This window comes from Babylonia areolata, chromosome 6 (assembly GCF_041734735.1).
Source record: "Babylonia areolata isolate BAREFJ2019XMU chromosome 6, ASM4173473v1, whole genome shotgun sequence".
In the NCBI taxonomy this organism is placed as follows: domain Eukaryota; kingdom Metazoa; phylum Mollusca; class Gastropoda; order Neogastropoda; family Buccinidae; genus Babylonia; species Babylonia areolata.
The window spans coordinates 30808889-30829797 of NC_134881.1; the positions used below are offsets into that span (position 1 = coordinate 30808889).

Genomic DNA, 20909 nt, shown 5'->3' on the forward strand with positions numbered 1-20909 from the left:
GGGCTTCCCATTCCGTTTTCAATTTTCTGTATGAGGTTCATTGAATCTGTTAGAATCATGGCATGTTGGTTTCCGGGCGTATGGATGGACGATAGCCACTGGAGGGCATGTGTCACAGCTTCAACTTCCATCGTTAGGCTGGAGGTTGTGACTTTGTACGCAGCACTCTCTACAATGTTTCCATATCCAAAGTATCTCTCTCTTTTTCCAAGACCTTCTTAAACGATCTGTGATATTCAATTCTATCACGATCTCTGACAGTGCCAGTCCATTCTTGGATGAACATATCAACACGTCTCTGTTAAGATAAACCACGGAATATCTTCACATTTCCTGTACCATGTTGCATCCAAACAATACGAAAACCAGTTGAACACAAAATTTCTCTTATATTTGACACCCAACAGTGTTTTCCAGCCGCATTTGATATGCTTTATGTGGTAATTTTTTTTCAGTATACATTTGTAGCAAGGTAATGTACTTGATGTTTTTGCACTAACCATGATTGTAAAGTTACACTCTAAGTAACAATTATCCTTTACCAATTCAAGTCTTTTACCGTCGTAGAACTACACCTCACATTCCCCCCCCCCCCCGCCCCCCCCCCCCAAATCCTCCCTTTCTGAACACCACAACCTTAGTTTCATCAATGTCTACATTTAATTTCATGTAATTACAGCAGTCCTTTAAAACGTTCAACTGATTGTGAAGGCCACAAGGTGTTGTCGACGGCAATGCTACATCGTCGGAAAGAGAGAGAGAGAGAGAGAGAGAGAGGGGGGGGGGGGGGGGGGTTAGAGAGAAAACACTGACACAATTTCTGAGAAGAAAAGAGCTCGTTACATTCACTTTCCTGGAAACAGCCCACAGACGCGGCATAATCAAACTCGCCATCCACAACAGATTGCACAGAATACGGAGTGCTTTATTATCTCAATATAATAGAAACTCATGTGTGGCCGTATAAAACACATAAACTATACAGAAGAAGTAGAGTCATTCAATATGAATGCATAAAAAGACATAAAAGGATCAGATGTCAACTTAGAGTAAGCCACGCATACGCTAATCACAGTTGACAAGAAAGAAAGAAAGAAAGAATTAATGAATAATTAAATAAACAAACACACACATAAACAAATAGATATAAAAAAGCTAAAGGCAACTAAGAGTAAATCACACATACAATCATCACAGCCTCGGACATCGTATGTACACTTCACTTCATCAAGCTGTGTTGTCTCACAACACAAGCTACCTTGCTACACACATTCACGGTTTTTAATTCAGCATATTCTTATTATGTATATCGAGACCTCCATGCCAGCACATAAAAGAAACAGTGAAAGCAGAGGTCAATGAAACATCTATAGAATTCTTGAAGTACTGTAGAATAAACTCTCATGTTTCTGAGTTTTCTGCAGACACAACAGATGCACGACAGTCATTTTTCCTTGTGAATGAAATTTGTCTTAGAAGTAAAAAAAAAAAAAAAAAAAAAAAAAAAAAAAAAAAAAAATCAGCTTAATGATCAACGATAGTTCTTTGGTATCATTCTAGGTACCAACCTTATTATGTAATCATTCATTTTCAGGACAACCCACAAAATATTCACGCCTCCACCACTGAGTCAGTCGGAAGGATCTGATAATGATGCAGAGATATTCAAACCTGTTCTTAATTAATCGTGAGGCATGGGGGTTAACCAAAACGGCAAGGCAAGGCAAGGCAAGGGCAAGGCAAGGCAGGGCAAGGCAAGGCAAGGGCAAGGCAAGGGCAAGGCAAGGGCAAGGGCAAGGCAGGGCAGGGCAAGGCAAGGCAAGGCAAGGCAAGGCAAGGGCAAGGGCAAGGGCAAGGCAAGGCAAGGGCAAGGCAAGGCAAGGCAAGGCAAGGGCAAGGGCAAGGGCAAGGCAAGGCAAGGCAAGGCAAGGGCAAGGGCAAGGCAAGGCAAGGCAAGGCAAGGAGTTCATTTCGTGTACCCCCTGGGGGCATTGACATATTACATACGTTCATCATTTACACATATCCAATAAATACAAAAAGAGTGATGTCAAAAACAAGAAGTTGGCTCATTCGTTCAATCACTTAATATACACATTGACAGGTACTAATTCACTCATAATACAAACAAACAGCAAAAAAATCAATTAAAAAAAATCGTAACAAAACATTAATAAAGAGAGCTGCGAATAGCAGAAACCAAGGATTTAAATTTTAACAGTATTCTTTAGGGTGTTTTTTTTTCTCCAGAAAATAATAGGTGGAATTTAATGGTGTTTGGGCGGATTCTATAATACCTAGATAAACATTTTTCTCTGACGCTTTCAAAACATGAGCACACAAACAAATAGTGAAACTCATCAGCAATGTCGTTTGTGGAACATTTATCACAGATTCTTTCATTTCTTGTGATATCGTGTGATAACTGGCCGTGCACGTGTTGGATCTTCTCCGAGGCAGTGTGTGCATCACGTTGCTAGAAGTACTCTCACTGCCTGTTGGGCAGCTGCCGGAACAAAGAATTTGCACACGTGGCAATGGTGGTGGTTTTGTGTGTGTGTGTGTGTGTGGGGGGGGGGGGGGGGTTCCACGAAAAACTCTTCTCCTCTCCGCAACAAACAATCAAGTGTCCCACAACTAACTGTTTACAAAGCCTGGATTATGACGACGACCAGCACGGCCCACTCCATCTCAGAGTGGAGAAGCCGTTATCTAACGGGAAGTGAGTCTTTGTAGTGCCAGGCCCAACGCTGCTCGGCAGCCATCATCGGGTCAAGGGGTCACATCCGGCAAGCTGGACCAATCAGAAACAACTTCCTTTGTCATACTAAAGTCTGTATGTGTGTGTGTGTGTGTGTGTGTGTGTGTAAATATATATTGTTTGTTTGTTTTTATTTCCCCCAAGACTCCTTGTCCATACTTTCCGTTAAACGTAATCGCGGAGTTTACCCACTGTTTCTGGAGCTGCGTTGCGTGGTGTTACGATGTAATATAGATTGGGGAGAGGGGCAGATACTAAAAAATCATCGCCTCTCTCTCTCTCTCTCTCTCTCTCTCTCTATATATATATATATATCACGGAGAAGGCGTTGCAGAGAGAGAGAGAGAGAGAGAGAGAGACATACATACATACATACATAATTGTACACTGTTTTTCTCCGTCCCATCCCATCCTCTCTCTCTCTCTCTCTCTCTCTCTCTCTCTCTCTCTGTGCGTTCTGTCTTTGAATGTCTCTCTCTCTCTCTCTGTGACTAGAATGGATGAAAACAGATTTCCATTTAAAGCTTATAATATGTTATATTCTTTAGATAATAATGGCAAAAAGACGTGGGCAACGAGTGTTAGACAGTGTTTGAATTCTTATGGTTTTGCATTTGTTGAAGATATTGCCGGTTTTTTAAAGTGCTTTAGGCAACGAATTATTGATTGCAGGTGGCAAGACTGGCATGATCATATACAAAACAGTGATAGATTTGCACAGTTTAAACTCTTCAAGACATCGCATGGTATAGAACCATACATTGAGTTGGTATTGAACAGATTTATAAAATGTGCATTGACAAAATTTAGATTTGGTGTTTCTGATATTGCTACTCATTGTTTTAGATACGGAAATTTAAGGGAATCGGTGTTTACTTGTCGTTTATGTAATCTGGGTAAGGAAGACGAGCTACATTTTGTGTTATGTTGCCCTGTCTTGAGTGACCTCAGACAAAAACTAATCCAACCAAAATATTATAAAGATCCATCTAACTTTAGATTTAATTTGCTCATGTCGTCAAGACATGAGTCTACTCTGTGTAACTTGGCCATTTATATATATGAGGCATTGAAGAGATTGAGAATAGTTACGACGTGAATGTTGTTGAACATCTGTGTTAGATATTTTTTGGTTGGTTTGTGTTGAAGATGCATAGTGTGTCATGTAAAATCTTATTTATCTTTCTTTAATGTCACCCCCTTCAGTAAGGGGCTTTGGCCTTTATCTGAATAAAAAATCGTTATCGTTATCGTTATCGTTATCTCTCTCTCTCTCTCTCTGTTCTGTCTCTGTCTGTCTTTCCTCCTCCTCCTCCTCCTCCTCCCGCCCCGTCATTACGACGACGGCCACAGCCAACCGATTTCCTGTCCAGTGTGTGTCTGTTTCTGACACAAATACTGATGTCAGCCAGCCACGATTTTCCCTGTGTTAACTCACTCAGTACGGCCAGTCCTCTCTTCTCCTCTACACAGACCCCTCGGATGTCCAGTGGGTGTCTCAATGATCCAACCTTTAGCTTCCGTCGTCAGAATTGTGGTAGTCTTTGTCAACATTCACCTCTTCAGTATAAGAGCCTTCCGCTTGTAATATTTTGATGGTGGTAATTGGGGAGAAACGCTGTTAACGTCGTCTCTTTCGCCGTTCGTATGGAGAGAGTTAATAATAATCATTGGCTGGTCTGTTGCGGCATGTATTGTGTCCTCTCCTGCGTGGCGACATTACATGCCGCCACATACATGGTCTTCGTGGCCATGGAGTGATGGCCTAGAGGTAACACGTCCGCCTAGGTAGCGAGAGAATCTGAGCGCGCTGGTTCGAATCACGGCTGAGCCGCCGATATCTTCTCCCCCTTCACTGGACCTTGAGTGGTGGTCTGGACACTAGTCATTCGGATGAGACGATAAACCGAGGTCCCGTGTGCAGCATGCACTTAGAGCACGTAAAAGAACCCACGGCAACAAAAGGGTTGTTCCTGGCAAAATTCTGTCGAAAAACCAACTTCGATATGAAAAACAAATAAAACTACACACAGGAATAAAAAAAAAAATAAAAAAATAAAAAAGGGTGGCGCTGTAGTGTGGCGACGCGCTCTCCCCAAGGAGAGCAGCCCGAATTTCACACCGAGAAATCTGTTGTGATAAAAAGAAATACAAATAGAAATACTCGCAGTTTACAGATTACTTATCAGATCGTTATCAAGCTGTTATAATTAAAGGTGACAAATCGGATTATAAGAAGATTCGTGCAGGTGTCCCCCAAGGCTCAGTTTTGGGTCCACTTTTATTTCTTATTTACATTAACGACATTGTAGACAATATCAAATCTAAAGTTAAACTCTTTGCAGACGACACAAGCATGTCTTTAGCACTGAATAACCCATACACTCGAGCAGAAATACTGAATTCAGATTTGGAAAAAATAAGCAAATGGGCTAAACTCTGGAAAGTGAAATTCAGCGAAGAGAAAACAGAATTATTAAACTTTGTACGAGACAATAACGCTGTTCTACCACTTACATTTTGTTCTTCGCATTTACTGAGCACAGACAAACACAAACATCTTGGTATTATACTCCAGAACAACTGCAAATGGGACGCACATATTCAAAGTATAATTAGCGTAGTTACCATGTTACTTTCTTGTCTAAAAAGTTATAAGTATAAACTTAGTAGAAAATCCCTTGAAATAATGTATAAATCGTTTATATTACCTCGTTTTGATTACGCTGATATCATTTGGGATAATTGCTCTGCGACACTATCAAATTCTCTGGAGGATTTGCATTTGGAAGCAATAAGAACCATCGTTGGAGCTGTTCGTGGAACCAATCACCAAAATTTACGTAACGAGTCTGGCTTTTGTACACTAAAAGAAAGAAGAGATAGGCACAAACTTATACAATATTATAAAATCATTAGTGGCATGTGTCCAGACTATTTGTTAGACCTTCTACCTGATCTTGTTGCAGTAAGGAACCCATACCACAGACGTAGACCTCTTGAACGCACGGTTCCAAAATGTCATACTGAAATATATCGGAAATCTTTCTTTCCTTCTACAACAACCCTGTGGAACTCTCTCCCTGACCATGTCAAGAATTGTAACTCTCTAAGTGCATTTAAACGCTACTTGTCTGCTAACGATTCCATTGTACCTATATATTATTATTTTGGTGAACGTAAGGAACAAATAGTTCATTGTCGACTCCGTCTTCAGATAAGTGATCTTAGAAATGACATGTTTCATCGCCACTTAGTGGATGATCCATTCTGCGATTGTGGCAATGGTAGAGAAACAGCTGAGCACTATTTGCTATCGTGTCCGCGTTTTAGCGTGGCTCGTATAAATACTGTCTTAAATCTTCCCCAAGAATATATTCAGATACATACTCTCCTGCATGGTAATTCTAATTTTCAACTTAACATAAACATGCTGATATTTGAAACTGTACACAAATTCATCACTGAATCCAGTAGATTTTAAGTATGCACTGTTCTAGGTGTGTAGGTGTGACCAACTATATCTTCTACATTGGACATGTAATCTTTCCTTACTTCCTGTCTAGTCCGTCTAATCAAGTACGATTATGTGTAATGTCATTCCCTCTCCATGTGTATATTTTTTCTTCTCTTTTTTCTTTTTCTTCTCTCATTTCTTATCTTATTCACTAACTTGTTTTTCTTACCTTTTTCTGCTTTCTGTTGTGTGAACAACGTATCTTAAAAAATGATGTTTATATTCATTGTAAATTCTTTAAATATATTAATCTCCACGGCGGCTCAAGGAAAAAGAGAGGGAAGAAAAAGTAGGGAAAAAAGGGGAAACAATGTATGTCTGCAATGACTGTCGCTTATATGCAGTTGGAAAATGTGTATTTCAACATAATTGCAATTGTGTAGCGTCCACCAGCCGTCAAACGAAACAAACGAATTTAATCACATTCCTGAGCACGATATAAGCTGTTAGCTTGTTGTTGCTCCGCTGTCTATCTGTACATGTGTGACATATTTACTGAATAAAATTTTGTTTAAATGAAATACTCGCAGTCAGTTCTGCCCACGAATCCCATCTTGTACGCCTTCGCTGAGAGGGGTCTAATTGAAGATGGGACCTAACCAACTCGCACCACGCGACCTATCAAAGATTGGACCGCCCATGTAAACTGTCTTCAGACCTAGCGATAAATGTTCACATCGCCCAAGTGAAACTTGTGAGGCAAGGCGGCTTCAGTAGGGCTGACTTTGAGCAATTATCCTTGTCTGGTATACTGCAAGCCATACATGGCCTGCTTTCTGAGTTGAACAGTCTGCTATTTTGTTCTGCCTCTCGTGTTAAATAAGAATAACAGATGCCAGACACAGAACCACAATACACAAGCGAAGAAGAAGTAGCAGAAGAAAAGAAAGCTTCATGTGTTAAATGTGAACAGAAGGCTATCGTTTGGTACAGACACGTCATGTATTAGTCAGCGATTGGAAGAAGAAAAAATGCTTTCAACGTCACGCGCTGGTGTAAAACACGCACAGATGCACGCACACAAAAACGCGCACCCGCAAGCGCACGCACTTACACCCAACCACCCACGTACGCATGTTGCCGTGACAAATTTAATTACGGGTTATTTCACTTTCACATTAGACACGACTGGTACGTTTACTTGAGTAAAAAAAAAGAAGAAAAAAGAAGAAGAAAAAAAGTCTGTTCTTAGTGGAAGCATGCACACACGCACACACTCAATCGCAAAAAAATTACATACGTGTTCACACTCACACTCGCGTGCATCTCACGCACGAGACGACCGTTTACATGAATCATAACCAAAGGATTTTCATCCCCGGGTGCACGTGTTTAAGGCAGCACGGGTGTTCCTCGTTCTAACCACGATCATCCCCCAAAATTTCTCCCCTCACCTCACCCTGTTAACTGAAACCACGTCCAGGCGAACCATCATAATTATCCAGACTCTCCCTCTCAGTCTAGACTCGGGGGACTGCTGGCCAGCCGGTGCCCAGATTGTGGGCATGAGATGGTCACTCTGATTACAGAGCGTCACAAGGTGCCAGACACAAGGCGCACAGGCCAACGAGGGAAGGTGTGAGGAGGTCCTTAAGGGTCCTCCAGACTCATTAGCCCTCGGAGGCGTCGGCTTTTATGGGGGTCTGTGTTCTGGACCACGCCAAGCTGTGGAGTGTCGCTGTGATCGTAAATGTCCATCATACCGTGTTCTGGGCGTGGAGAAATTAATGGGGAGTTTGATGGGGCTGGCGCGGGGTTAGCTGGGTCTGTGGAAAGGCCTCTGTGGGAGTGATGAAAGTTTGACTCCCGAACTTGGAAAAAAAAAAAAAAAAAAAAAAAATCCCAGAATAAAGGTGATAATTCTGTGGTGTGTGAACTTGTCAAAGTCTGCTGTGAGTTTTATTTCATTGATTCAGTCAGTGGTTCACACAGACCGTTCTTTCTTTCTTTCCTTTCCTTCTTATCGATTTACGCTTCAATGATCTCTCTTCCCATCTTATGCATTTAATTTTCAAAAGCTTAAAATCAGTCCTACACAGAAATATACTTGGTTTTGTCCTTGGTAATCCAGCTACGAAATGAACGGTCTTTCAGATCGTGAACTGATTCCACTGCTCCCAACGCATGCATGATGACTGCACATACTGCATAATGATACACACACTCACTGAACCGAATCTTCTTCTTCTTCTCCTTCGTTCGTGGGTTGGAACTCCTACCCCGCCATATAGGCAGCCATATTCCGTTTTCGGGGGTGTGCATGCTGGGTATGTTCTTGTTTCCATAACCCACCGAACGCTGACATGCATTACGGGATCTTTAACGTGCGTATTTGATCTTCTGCTTGCATATACACACGAAGTGGGTTCAGGCACAATCAGGTCTGCACATTATGTTGACCTGGGGTATCGGGAAAAAAAAAAATCTCCACCCTTTACCCACCAGTCGCCGTTACCGAGATTCAAACCCAGGACTCTCAGATTGAGAGTCCAACGCTTTAACCACTCGGCTATTGCGCCCGTCACAGAACTGAATGATGTAGACCCTGCGCCCCGGGCCCTGGACACTTCACCTCCCAGGGGAAGGACCGACTCTCACCACCACCTACACACTGCCAGCAGTCCGGGCATCAGATCCCGGGGGACACTGAGAGTGAAGCGTGGCCATCACCAAGGCTGTGATTCTTCCTGTCCCAAGTACACGTAGAGGCATTCGTCAAATGGGCCTGCCCACCCTCGCCTCACCCCTCACACACACACACACACACACACACACACACACACACACACACACACACACTCAACACACAACACACACACACACACGCACACACACATGCGCACACACACACACGCGCGCGCGCGCACGCACACATGCGCGCGCACACACACACACACACACAACACACACACACACAACACACACACACACACACACACACACACACAACACACACACACACACACCACACACACACACACACACACACACACACAACACACACACACACACACACACACACACACACACACACACACACACACACACATCTACCTGGCCGCTTTAGGCCCCACACGTCGTCGTCGCTCATTTAGTCGCCGATGAGCTTCTGACCTCGTCCATCTTGTGTCTGGCTGCACAGAATGACTGACCACTGACCACCCTACCCTGCGTCGTCTGTCGTTCGGAAGGAGTCTTCTGCAGCTGATGAGGCGAAGGGCGATGATTGTGGATGGGTCTTTTGTGATGACATACTGCGGGCTGGCTAAGGCTGGTTTTTGTTTGGTTGTTGTTGTTGTTTTTTTGTGTTTTTTTGTTGTTGTTGTTGTTGCTTTTTTGCTTTTTTTTGTTTTGCTTTTTTGCTTTGTTGTTGTTGTTGTTGTTGTTGCTTGTGAGTGTGTGAGTGTGTGCCACGTTCACACGTGCATGACAGTTTTACCCAGCTTCGGAGGCAGCTGTGCTTCGTTTTCGGGATGGGGGAAGGGGCTGGTGATGCGGGGGCGTATGCTTGTGCTGGATAGTTGTTTGTAACAACTGTGTCGGGGTGTGTGGATGGCGGTAAGTAGATAGGTAGGTATGCAGGCAGGCAGGCAGGTAGGTAGGTAGGTAAGCAGGCAGACAGGTAGGCAGGTAGGTAGGTAGGTAGGCAGGCAAGTAGGTAGGCAGGCAAGCAGGCAGGTAGGTAGGCAGGTAGGTAGGCAGGCAGGCAGGCAGGCAGGCAGGTAGGTAGGTAGGCAGGCAGGTAGGTAGGCAGGCAGGTAAGCAGGCAGGCAGGCAGGCAGGTAGGCAGGCAGGTAGGTAGGCAGGCAGGTAAGCAGGCAGGCAGTTAGGTAGGTAGGTAGGTAGGTAGGTAGGCAGGCAGGCAGGAAGGCAGGTAGGTAGGTAGGTAGGTAGACAGGTAGGCAGGTATGTAAGCAGGCAGGTAGGTAGGTAGGCAGGTAGGAACTACAACTCAGGAAGTACACGTGGACAAGGATTTAACGAAATTTGGTGAATGACGTGACTTAAATCTTTTAGTGCCAGGAGTCAGCAATCGTAATATGATTTGAAGGTGTTAATGTCGGTTCTAATGATTTAACGTTAATATTCCGATGATAAGAAACAGAGTATCAGAATGGTCCGTCATGTTTCGTTCCTTTTGATATTCAGTTAAGTTTATTTTTTTTATTTGGCCTAGCTTTGGTTTGTTTTGTTAGATTTATCAATCACCTTGAATTCCAGTTTTCAATACCGCACGGCACATTGACTCAAACCACTTCATAAACTTCACACGATTCCAAAAAAAAAACAACAAAAAACGACTCGATTTAACCTGCTCCAACCCAAAGATGGTCCAATCACTCTGCTGACCCGAATATAACATAATTAATAGGATTCAACCATGCAATATACAACTGATCTTTGTCCTGATGAGAGAGAGAGAGAGAGAGGGGGACTGTAATTAGCCGTCGAGTAAGACGCGCGTGTTATCACCCCAGGTTGTGGTGCAGGTCTGGACAAATCCCTGGAGAGGGCAGCAGGGCCAGAACGTCAGGCAGACAGAGGGGGATTTCCTTTCGATAACAGCTCTGAAGGCAGACGGCAGATAGCGCTAATGTATCCAGCTTGGTGTCCGCTCCCTCCCTGCTGCAACACTTAATCGAGTTACAGAAGGAGAGAGAGAGAGAGAGAGAGAGAGAGAGAGAGAGAGGAAGAATTAACTGCTTTGGCGTGTGGGCCAGGGACAGGAGGGATGCTGTGTTAGTCGGGCAGAAGATTAGGCTGGAAGGGAGGCCAGTTCATCAGGAGGGTCCTGCTATTCATTAAGACCTGAAACGGGTAACATGATAGTGTGCCGTCAGTCAGAAGGCCAGTGCTGGGATGAGTCCAGAGACAGATAGTCTCATAGAGCGAGAAGAATGTTCTTGTGTAGGGATCGCTGTTAGTCCCTTAGAGTTAAAAGCATGTCCTTGTGTAGGGATCACTGCCTCTTTGTGGACTATCGTTTGAAAAGGTCTTTGTGACTTACAGATGTCCGTGGTGGAGAAACTGGCTTGCCTTGATGTGGACTCCCCCCGTTCGACCAGTGTGAAGGAGGGATCTGTGACAAGACACTGATACCCTATATGTGACGCGAACTTTGTCCCGGCTCCCCCACCCCCTCCCTCCCACTGATTATTATCAGTTTGAACAACACTAACTGCCAGAATCCCTTTCACATGGGGAACGTAACCACACACAAACACACATACACACATAAGCACGTACGCACACACTCGCACTACTGCATAGCGTGAATGTTATAACCATGTCATGGAAGCAATGAGCGAAAAGTTTATATTCAATCCTTGACTGTATCGGCAACCAGTGGATTAGTTTTAGAAAAGGCGGAATGTGGTCACTCTTTGGGCGTTCCAAAACAAGACGGGCAGTTGAGTTTCGGATCTTGAGTTTATGAATAATGTATTTTGGAAAACCACTAGCAGAGAATTACAATAGTCCAGTTTTGAGAACACAAAAGTACAAAACGAGAGTTTTGATTGCGTCAACAAACAGGAAATGACGAAATGGACAAGGTTTGTGTGTCATGTGATCCGCACACTCACTGTTCCCGGCTGCCAGAAGAAGCAGACGATGTACCCAACACTCCCTTGCCTCCCGCAAACCCAGACAACACCCCATTCTATTTCCGAATCCTATTACGGGACTCCTATCATAAGGCAGCAGCAGCAGACAGTGTTCCCTCTTCTTGTCCGAGCTGCTATCATCCTCGATAAAGAGCAACGTGTTTAAACGGAGACCCAAGGAGATGTGAGAGTGAAGTAGTAGAAAGATCTCACTTTCCGGGACTCTTCACACCGTCCCCGCTCAAACATGCCAGCAGATACAGGGCAGTGCTTCTGGGAAGAGAACGTCTCTGTTTCGTTCAAGAGTGGGGGGAGCATCTTTACGTCAGTTTTCCATGGGGTCTGTGACGTGGCGTTTTTATCAGGGTGTCGTTGATGGGTTTGTTTGCCAGGCAAACAGATGTTGTGGCGAAGCGCTCAGTGCCCCTTATCCGAGATGTTTGTGCTCCATGCTGATGCTGATGGCAGCGCAGAGTATAGCCGAGGGCATTGGGCATGATGGCCAAGCTTTCGGGATGAGTAACTTGTTTAAGGAACCCGAGGGGGGAGTTATCGATACTCCGGATAGTAGCTAGGTGCCGGGTGTGGGTGTGGGTGTTTTTTTATTTATTTATCGATCATGATCATCTGAATCAGCTCAGTTGGGTTTGACAGGCTCTCTCGGGGACGGGATGAAGCTCCCATAGTGGCAGTGTTGAGGATGATAACTAAGAGGAAAACTCGTTCTGTCGACGTGGGTAGGCATGAAGGGTGGTCTGTGGGAAGGTACACAAAGGTTTCGTGTGTCATGAATAGCCGAATGGTTAAAGCGCTGGACTTTCAATCTGAGGGTCCTGGGTTCGAATCTCGGTGCACCTGGTGGGTAAAGGGTGGAGATTTTTCCGATCTCCCAGGTCAACATATGTGCAGACCTGCTAGTGCCTGAACCCCCTTCGTGTGTATGCGCACGCAGAAGATCAAATACGCACGTTAAAGATCCTGTAATCCATGTCAGCGTTCGGTGGGTTATGGAAACAAGAATATACCCAGCATGCACACCCCCGAAAACGGAGTATGGCTGCCTACATGGCGGGGTAAATAAATAAAAAAACCCGGTTATACACGTAAAATTTTACATGTCTGTCTGAGTGTATATGTGTGTGCGTCTGAAATCTGATTGAATGACACAGGAAACGCATGATGAGCGCCCAGTGGCAGCCGTCAGTCGGCTCTACCCAGGTAGGCAGCCTGTGGTGCAAATGTCCCCGTGTATGTAAAGCGCTTAGAGCTTGGTCTCTGACCGAGGATAGGCGCTATAGAAGTATCCACATCAATCAATCAATCAATCAATTGAACAGCAGTGGTAGATGATGCTAACCCGTCCATACACAGCCTTTGGTCTGGTCTATTCTTGTCTCCGCTTTCTTTTGTGTTTTTGTTGTTATTGTTGTTATCGTTGTGTGCAGTGTTGGTCCTTATTCTTAATCGGTTTGCGAGTCTGTTTTTCATGTTAGGACGCCCGTTTCTCTTTGTCTGAGTGCTCTCTGACCTACCCACCCACTGACCCGCCACCTCACCCCCCCTCTTTCTCCCCCTCTCTTGTGTGTGTGTGTGTGTGTGTGTGTGTGTGTGTGTGTGTGTGTGTGTGTGTGTGTGTGTGTGTGTGTGTGTGTGTGTGTGTGTGTGTGTGTGTGTGTGTGTGAGTGTATGTGTGTGTGTGTGTGTGTGTGTGTGTGTGTGTGTGTGTGTGTGTGTGTGTGTGTGTGTGTGTGTGTGTGTGTGACCCTCTTACTACCCACTCCATGTACCCGGTCTCTGTTTTTGGATTGTGTCTTTCTTTCACATTGTGACTCTGTCTCTCTGACTCTGCCCCTGTCTCTGTCTCTCTCTCTCTCTCTCTCTCTCTCTCTCTGTCTCCAACATTCTACTCTTCCATTCATGTTGCTGTATGTGTAAGTGTGTGTGTGTCAACGTACCTGTTTCTTCACTTCCTCCCATCCATGTCGCTTGTTTCAGTCACGGCAAAAAATGTTCCCTCTCTGCCTGCCTGCCCCCCCCCCCTCCCCCCGCACCACCCTCTCTCTCCCTCTTTGACCCCCATGTCTTTAGAGACCTAGTTCTCCGTGACAGCGGCGATACTGACCAGCCCAACGTCCATACCTACTCACACACACACACACAGAACAGTTATGACGCGCCTAACATTGCTGGGCAACGGGAAAGGACCCACCAGGATGCAGGGGGCTGATAGAGGTACGCGTTCCACGCTACCCAGGTCCTCTGTTGTCCCTCAAGTCCTGGGGAAAATCTGAAGGGGGGGGGGGGAGACTTTTGGGGGACGGGGGGGGGGGGGGGGGGGAGGGTGTTGAGGAGGTGGTGGTGGGAGGGCAGACAGAGAGAGAGAGAGAGAGAGAGAGGGGGTCAGCTTGATGCCCGGAAAACCGCTTCTCTGATGGTATGTGGTCTTTGCTTCCCCTCTCACACACACTGACACACACACTGACACACACACACATATACACACACTGACACATACACTGACACACACACACACACACACACTGACACACACACACACACACTCACGCACGCACACACACATATACACACACTGACACATACACTGACACACACACACACACACACACACACACACACACACACACTGACACACACACACACACACACACTGACACACACACGCGCGCCCACACACACACACACACTGACACACACACACACACACACACACACACTGACACACACACACACACACACACACACACACACACACACACACACACTGACACACACACACACACAAAACGAGCTAGATGGAATCCAGACCACTTACGTGCTTTCTGTTGGTTCCCTCTCCCTTACCACCAGCCCATCAGGTGCCTGCCTATCAGCCTCTCATCTTCATCAGATTGTGTGAACAGTCCCTAACAGTAACACGGGTCGTCCTCCGCCTCGCGAAAATCGGACCAAGCTGTGACAGTAATCAGGAAATAGGGGCTGGAGGTGAGGGGGTGGGGTGGGCGTTGAGGGGTAGGGAGAGAGGGCTAGGGGGTGGGGGTGGGGTTGACAACAAGTGAAGGCCCTCTCTTCACACCCTTACCCCCGTTCCCCACCCTGACACGGCCACCCGCCTGTGCTGCCTCACCTCCATCCCTGGAATCCACCCCCCCTCACCCGGTACGGATGTTGTGTGTGTGTGTGTGTGGCTGTGTCCGGTTCTTAGCGTGATGCCGAGGGGCTGACACCATATTATCTTCCCGAGTCTCCTCCCCCCTCCCAAGCCTGGCATCGTCGCTCAGCGGCAGCGATTCCCTTTCCACGGGGACCAGTGTGATCTCCAGTCCCATGGACAGACAGAGATCACCAACAACAATCCCCCCTCCCCCCGCCCCCACAACATGAGGTTTTTAAAGTGAAGTGATGGCACGCAGTTTTTTCGTGTGTGTGTGTGTGTGTGTGTGTGTGTGTGTGTGTGTGTGTGTGTGTGTGTGTGTGTGTGTGTGTGTGTGTGTGTGTGTGTGTGTGTGTGTGTGTGTGTGTGTGTGTGTGTGTGTATGTGTGTGTGTGTCTGTGTGTGTCTGTGTGTGTCTGTGTGTGTGTGTGTGTTTTCAGCGTCAGTGTGCTTCATATTGTCTAGACTGACACGAATATGTACATAGTGTAGTAATCATGTATTACTTTAAAATGATTATATGTATGGAATGTATACCACACACACACACACACACACACACACACACACACACACACACACACACACACACACAGAGAAGTGAACTGTATATGTCGATGCTCTGCGTTCAGATATACTGCGTTTCTGTTCTTTTGCAACGGTCATGAAGGCTCTGTACTTGGTCCACTGTTATTCCTTATCTATATCAATGATATTGTATACGACATTCATTCAAACATTAAGCTATTTGCAGATGATACAAGTATGTCCTCAGCACTAAACAACCCAAACATCCGTGCACTTGGAAAAGATAGATTCTTGGGCTAAGCGATGGAAAGTCCAATTTAATGAGGGGAAAACAGAGTTACTATTTTTTTCTCGAAACACTGACACAATTTTACCTCTTACTTTTGGCATCACACCATTACAAAGTACAGACACACATAAACATCTAGGTGTCATACTTCAAAACAACTGTAAATGGGAGGAACATATTAAAAGTATAATCAATGCTGTAACTATGTTGGTTTCTTGTCTTAAGACGTATAAGTACAAGTTAAACAGGAGAGCATTAGAAATCATGTACAAATCATTCATATTACCACATTTTGACTATGTTGATGATATTGTTTGGGATAATTGCACAGATGCACAATCAGATTCTCTGGAAAATTTACAGCTTGAAGCATTAAGGGGCCGGTTGCACAACAAACTGATCCGCTAACGCCTAGCTGATCAGCTTCTTATCTGGGCAGTTAGCTTAGCGGACCAGCCGTAGCTGGCCAGTTAAAGATTTGCGTTGCACAAGCAAATTTAACTCGGCAGATAGCTACCTGTCCAGCTAAGGCTGTTTCATTGGGAAATCCCGTTCCGAAAATAAATTTGCCCCGTTTCCTGGAGGTGTCTCCTTTCTTTTTTCCAAGAAGCACGTAGGCCTGCTTTCAGTTGCCGAGAATTTCACACTGTTGGATTCAACAAGATGGAGGCAACACCAGCAGCTAAAAAACCTAGGAAGGCCAATTTCTCAGCAAGCGAGACGTTGACTTTGATCGAAGAATTCAAAAACAAAAAGGAGATACTTCAAAGCAAGCTGCGTGCTTCTCTTTCAAACAAAAACAAACAAACTGCATGGCAGCAGATCACGGATGCAGTGAATGCGGTAAGCACAGTGAAAAGAACTGTCAGTGAAATAAAAGAGAAATGGTCGAAACTGTCTACTGAGGCCAAATCACAACTGAGAGCCCGGAAAAAACCCTCCTACCGGCTCTGGAAAGTCAGAGGAGATGCCTAACTTAGACATTATGGCTGATATATTTGAGGGGTCAGCACTGATTGAAGGAATCAAGGAAGGCAGCATTGACTCCGGAGAAGGTGAAATTAAAGGTATGTGATGACTTATCCATTTGGAGATTTGGGCAGGGGAAAACACACTTAAGCAAAGAATGTTCATTTCGCTGTCATGCATCTGTGTGTGTGTTGGGGTGGGGGGTGGGGTGTTGGATTACATATTATGTAACACAACGTCTGTAGGTGTCACACTACATACAATTTGGAAAAAAGGCCTATTACTGGGATAAAGGTTGGAGATGTGCTAGTGTGTGTGTGTGTGTGTGTGTGTGTGTGTGTGTGACAATAACACAACAACAATAAAAATAACAAATAATTTTATTCAGTCTTTCCAGGCCATATGGCCCATAGTAACAAGGAGACATACAGTAGTTAACACAATGAGTAAGGTAAACCACAACTCCAAACCCCTACACCCACCCCATCCCCACTCTCTAATTTATTATTTTTAACATTAGTTTCATATTTTCCACAATGTGTACATCAGTTCTAACAGCAAGTTTACCATGTACAGTTTGAGATTCATGTGAATCTTTGAGAAGTGTGTGTGTGTGTGTGTGTGTGTGTGTGTGTGTGTGTGTGTGTGTGTGTGTGTGTGTGTGTGTGTGATTTGATTTCTACTTTGTTAAAATTTTCTGACTAAGTAATATAAAAAAAAGTAACCTATTATATGAAGATGCTCTTGCTGAAACAAATTTAGTCCTATATCCAGTTATCCAATGCCACAAGTAAAATGAATGAACATTAAACAACAACAACAATAACAACAACAAAATAAGGAACATTGAAAAAGGCAGCTTATACCAGTGAAATATAATAATAAAGAAATATTAATCATTTATGTGAGATGACATGGCAGAGTGTTTAAATTGTTGAACTTGGAAACAAAAGGCTCCAGGTTTGATTCTGCCTAACACCATGCTGTTGTTATCATAAGTAAAAGGTGCTTCAACTACCATTTCTTCTCTGGACCTGAGTGTTGGAGTATCAGGTTTGCTGCCAAGGAATAAAAGCAATAGAACCCTGTCAGAGGGGTGACGTGATCACTCATTTGTTAAACACCTCATTATTCATATTAACACTGCCTCTAAAACCTAATGGCCTTAGGAAGATATTCACTTCTCTTTTTAAATTAGTCTTATTTGTTGAACAAATAATAGAAATAAAATAGGTCTTCAATTAGCTTTGAATTTGTATTTCTCCTTGCTTTGAATTTGTATTTCTCTTTCAGGGTGTTCCATCAGTCTTCCACCAAATCCTGACACAACACTGGAAGAAATGCCCATTCTGATTGTTTCGGATGATACAGGGCACATTGTCTGGAATACAGTTGCTGTTCCTGCCACATCCCTGCCATCTGCCACTGCCACATCCCTGCCATCTACCACTGCCACACCCTGGCCCTTTGCCACATCCCCACCATCTTCCACTGCCACATCCCTGCCATATACTACTGCCACATCCCTGCCATCTGCCCCATCCCTGCCATCTGCCACTGTCACATCCCTGCCATCTGCCAAATCCCTGTCATCTGCCACATCCTTGCCATCTGCCACTGTCACATCCCTGCCATCTGCCAAATCCCTGTCATCTGCCCCATCCCTGCCATCTGCCACAGTGACATCCCTGCCATCTGCCACATCCCTGCCATCTGCCACTGTCACATCCCTGCCATCTGCCAAATCCCTGTCATCTGCCACATCCCTGCCATCTGCCACTGTCACATCCCTGCCATCTGCCAAATCCCTGTCATCTGCCACATCCCTGCCATCTGCCACAGTGACATCGCAGCCTCCAACAAATCTGCCTTTCCCATCAGCACATGCTTCAGCTTCTTCACCTGCTGGTTTATCATCAGGCCGTCGTCGCTTTACCAGAGTGCCCCCTGCAGAGAGTGAGACAGAACAACTGTACACAAAGTATTTGACTGTGTCAACAGAGTTAAAGGAGATCATCAAGACCCAACTGCAGAGTACTGCCAGTGCAGACAATGAGCTGAAGGAACTTCAAAAACAACAACTGAAGGCAGAGATTGAGCATGCTGCTGAAGTCCACAAACTACAAAAAGAGAAACTCTTATTAGAAATTAGGCTTTTGGAGAAACAACTTGGCCAAGAATAACAAGTGACACATCTCATGATCCCCCCCCCACCCCCCCAACAGTCCCCATCCAGCACTCGCTCTCCCTCAACACACACACACACATACACACACACACACACACACACACACACACACACACACACACACACACACACACACACACACAAATCAAAGGACAACCAAAAGCTTGTACATTTTCTGTTAATGTTCATGATTGTAGTACTGGAGTACTAGATTTCTTTAATTATTAGTCAATAAATGGTGGCTTTAAATTTATAATATTAATTATTATTTTGATTACTGTGAAAATGTTTCCCATTGACCATATGTAACTCAATTAGGATACTCACATTTAATTGAAAGGTTTAGTGGAAAATATGTCTCTTTGCTGAATGCCTTTTCTTGGTTTTGCATCACCCAAAATTTGTTGGTTCCATTTTTAATTCACATTCTGAGCACATAAACTTGTATCATGAGTAATTCAGTTATGCACAAGTAGTGCATTCAACCAGTGCTTAAATTGCATTTAAGTTTACAGTCAGTTTCATTTTTTTTAAACAAGAGTGAGGTACCGGTAAGGTGTGAATTGACAGTTTTCTTGGTCAGAATGTTGTGGTGAATCTGAATCAAGCTGAAGTATTTCCATTAAAACATTTAACTGTTGAAATGTGTTGCTTTAGCTGCTTGCATTTTGCCAAATTTGACCTCTCTCTCTCTCTCTCTCTCTCTCTCTCTCTCTTCTGTTTTTTTAATGCAGATTACTCACCTTATTAAGGGTGTTCAGAAAAGGGGTCATTAACCATTGACGCAGGGGATAGGCACTGTCACCCAATATCAGTCCATCTAAAAGAGGTGGTTGTCTTTCAAAATCTCTCCAAACAGAGCTCTCTCTGAGCATCCTTGCATCATGAACAGAGCCTGGGTTTCTGACGACACAGTTTATGATTCTCAGATCACTATCACAAACAATTTGTACATTTATACTATGTTTACCACGCCTGTTCACAAATTCATGTTCGTTTTCTGTTGGCGCCTGGATTTTTATCTGAGTTCCATCTATACATCCTATGACATTTGGAAAATTATTCTTTACAAGAAATTGTCTCTTTTGTCTGTTGGCATCAGCTTGATTGGGGAAATAAATGAACTCCCTGGCATGTCGGCACAAGGCTGCAGATACACGGTGAACTATTCTTGACACTGTACTCTTATGCACATTCACAGTGTCACCTACCACATTCTGAAAGCTTCCAGACGCATAGAAACGCAATGCTACAAGTACCTGCATTTCTGCTGATAATGTATCTCGTCTTCGGATGTCAAATTCCAAGTCATTTCTCAACAAATCAACAATCCTGAGGATGTCTGGCCTTCGAAAACGGTAGCGTGAATACAGTTCTGCATCATCAAGTTGTTGAAGAGGGTTAAATCGTTCTCTGAAGACTCGATTTCTTCTTTGTATTCTCTCCCAAAAATATTGATGAATAAATCCAGCCATGTTGACACACATTTAGCTGATCAGCTAAGAGATTTAGAGCTGCTGCGAGCACCTCTAAAGTTGGGGGGCTAAATTAGCTGGGGAGCTAGAGATAACTGGACCTGTGCAACCCAGTTAGCGTCGCTTGCAGGGAATTCCCGATTTTAGCTGTACAGCTAAGCGATTTAGCTGTACAGCTTGTGACATGTGCAACCGGCCCAAGAACCATAACTGGAGCTGTTCGTGGGACAAGTCACCAAAAAATATACCAAGAATCAGGGTTCTGTACACTTAAGGAAAGAAGGAAAAGACACAAACTTGTGCATTAATTCAAGATGGTTGACGGTCTATGCCCTAACTACCTAAATGATCTTGTTCCTGGTCTTGTTTCAGACAATAACCCTTACCATAGACGCAGGTCATTC

At 44.5% G+C, this 20909-nt stretch overlaps 1 protein-coding gene across 1 annotated transcript in view; it reads right to left on the reverse strand.

Annotated features, from left to right (window-relative positions):
* The window catches only part of LOC143282925 (uncharacterized), a 253393-nt gene extending 232696 nt beyond the window's left edge, over positions 1 to 20697 (reverse strand). Inside the window, exon 1 of the mRNA XM_076588818.1 lies at positions 18007 to 20697. Within this exon, the coding sequence (XP_076444933.1) occupies positions 18080 to 18859 (780 nt within the window). The 5' untranslated portion in view covers positions 18860 to 20697 and the 3' untranslated portion in view covers positions 18007 to 18079. The remainder of the gene's footprint in view (positions 1 to 18006) is intronic.
* Between the last annotated feature and the right edge of the window lie 212 nt (positions 20698 to 20909).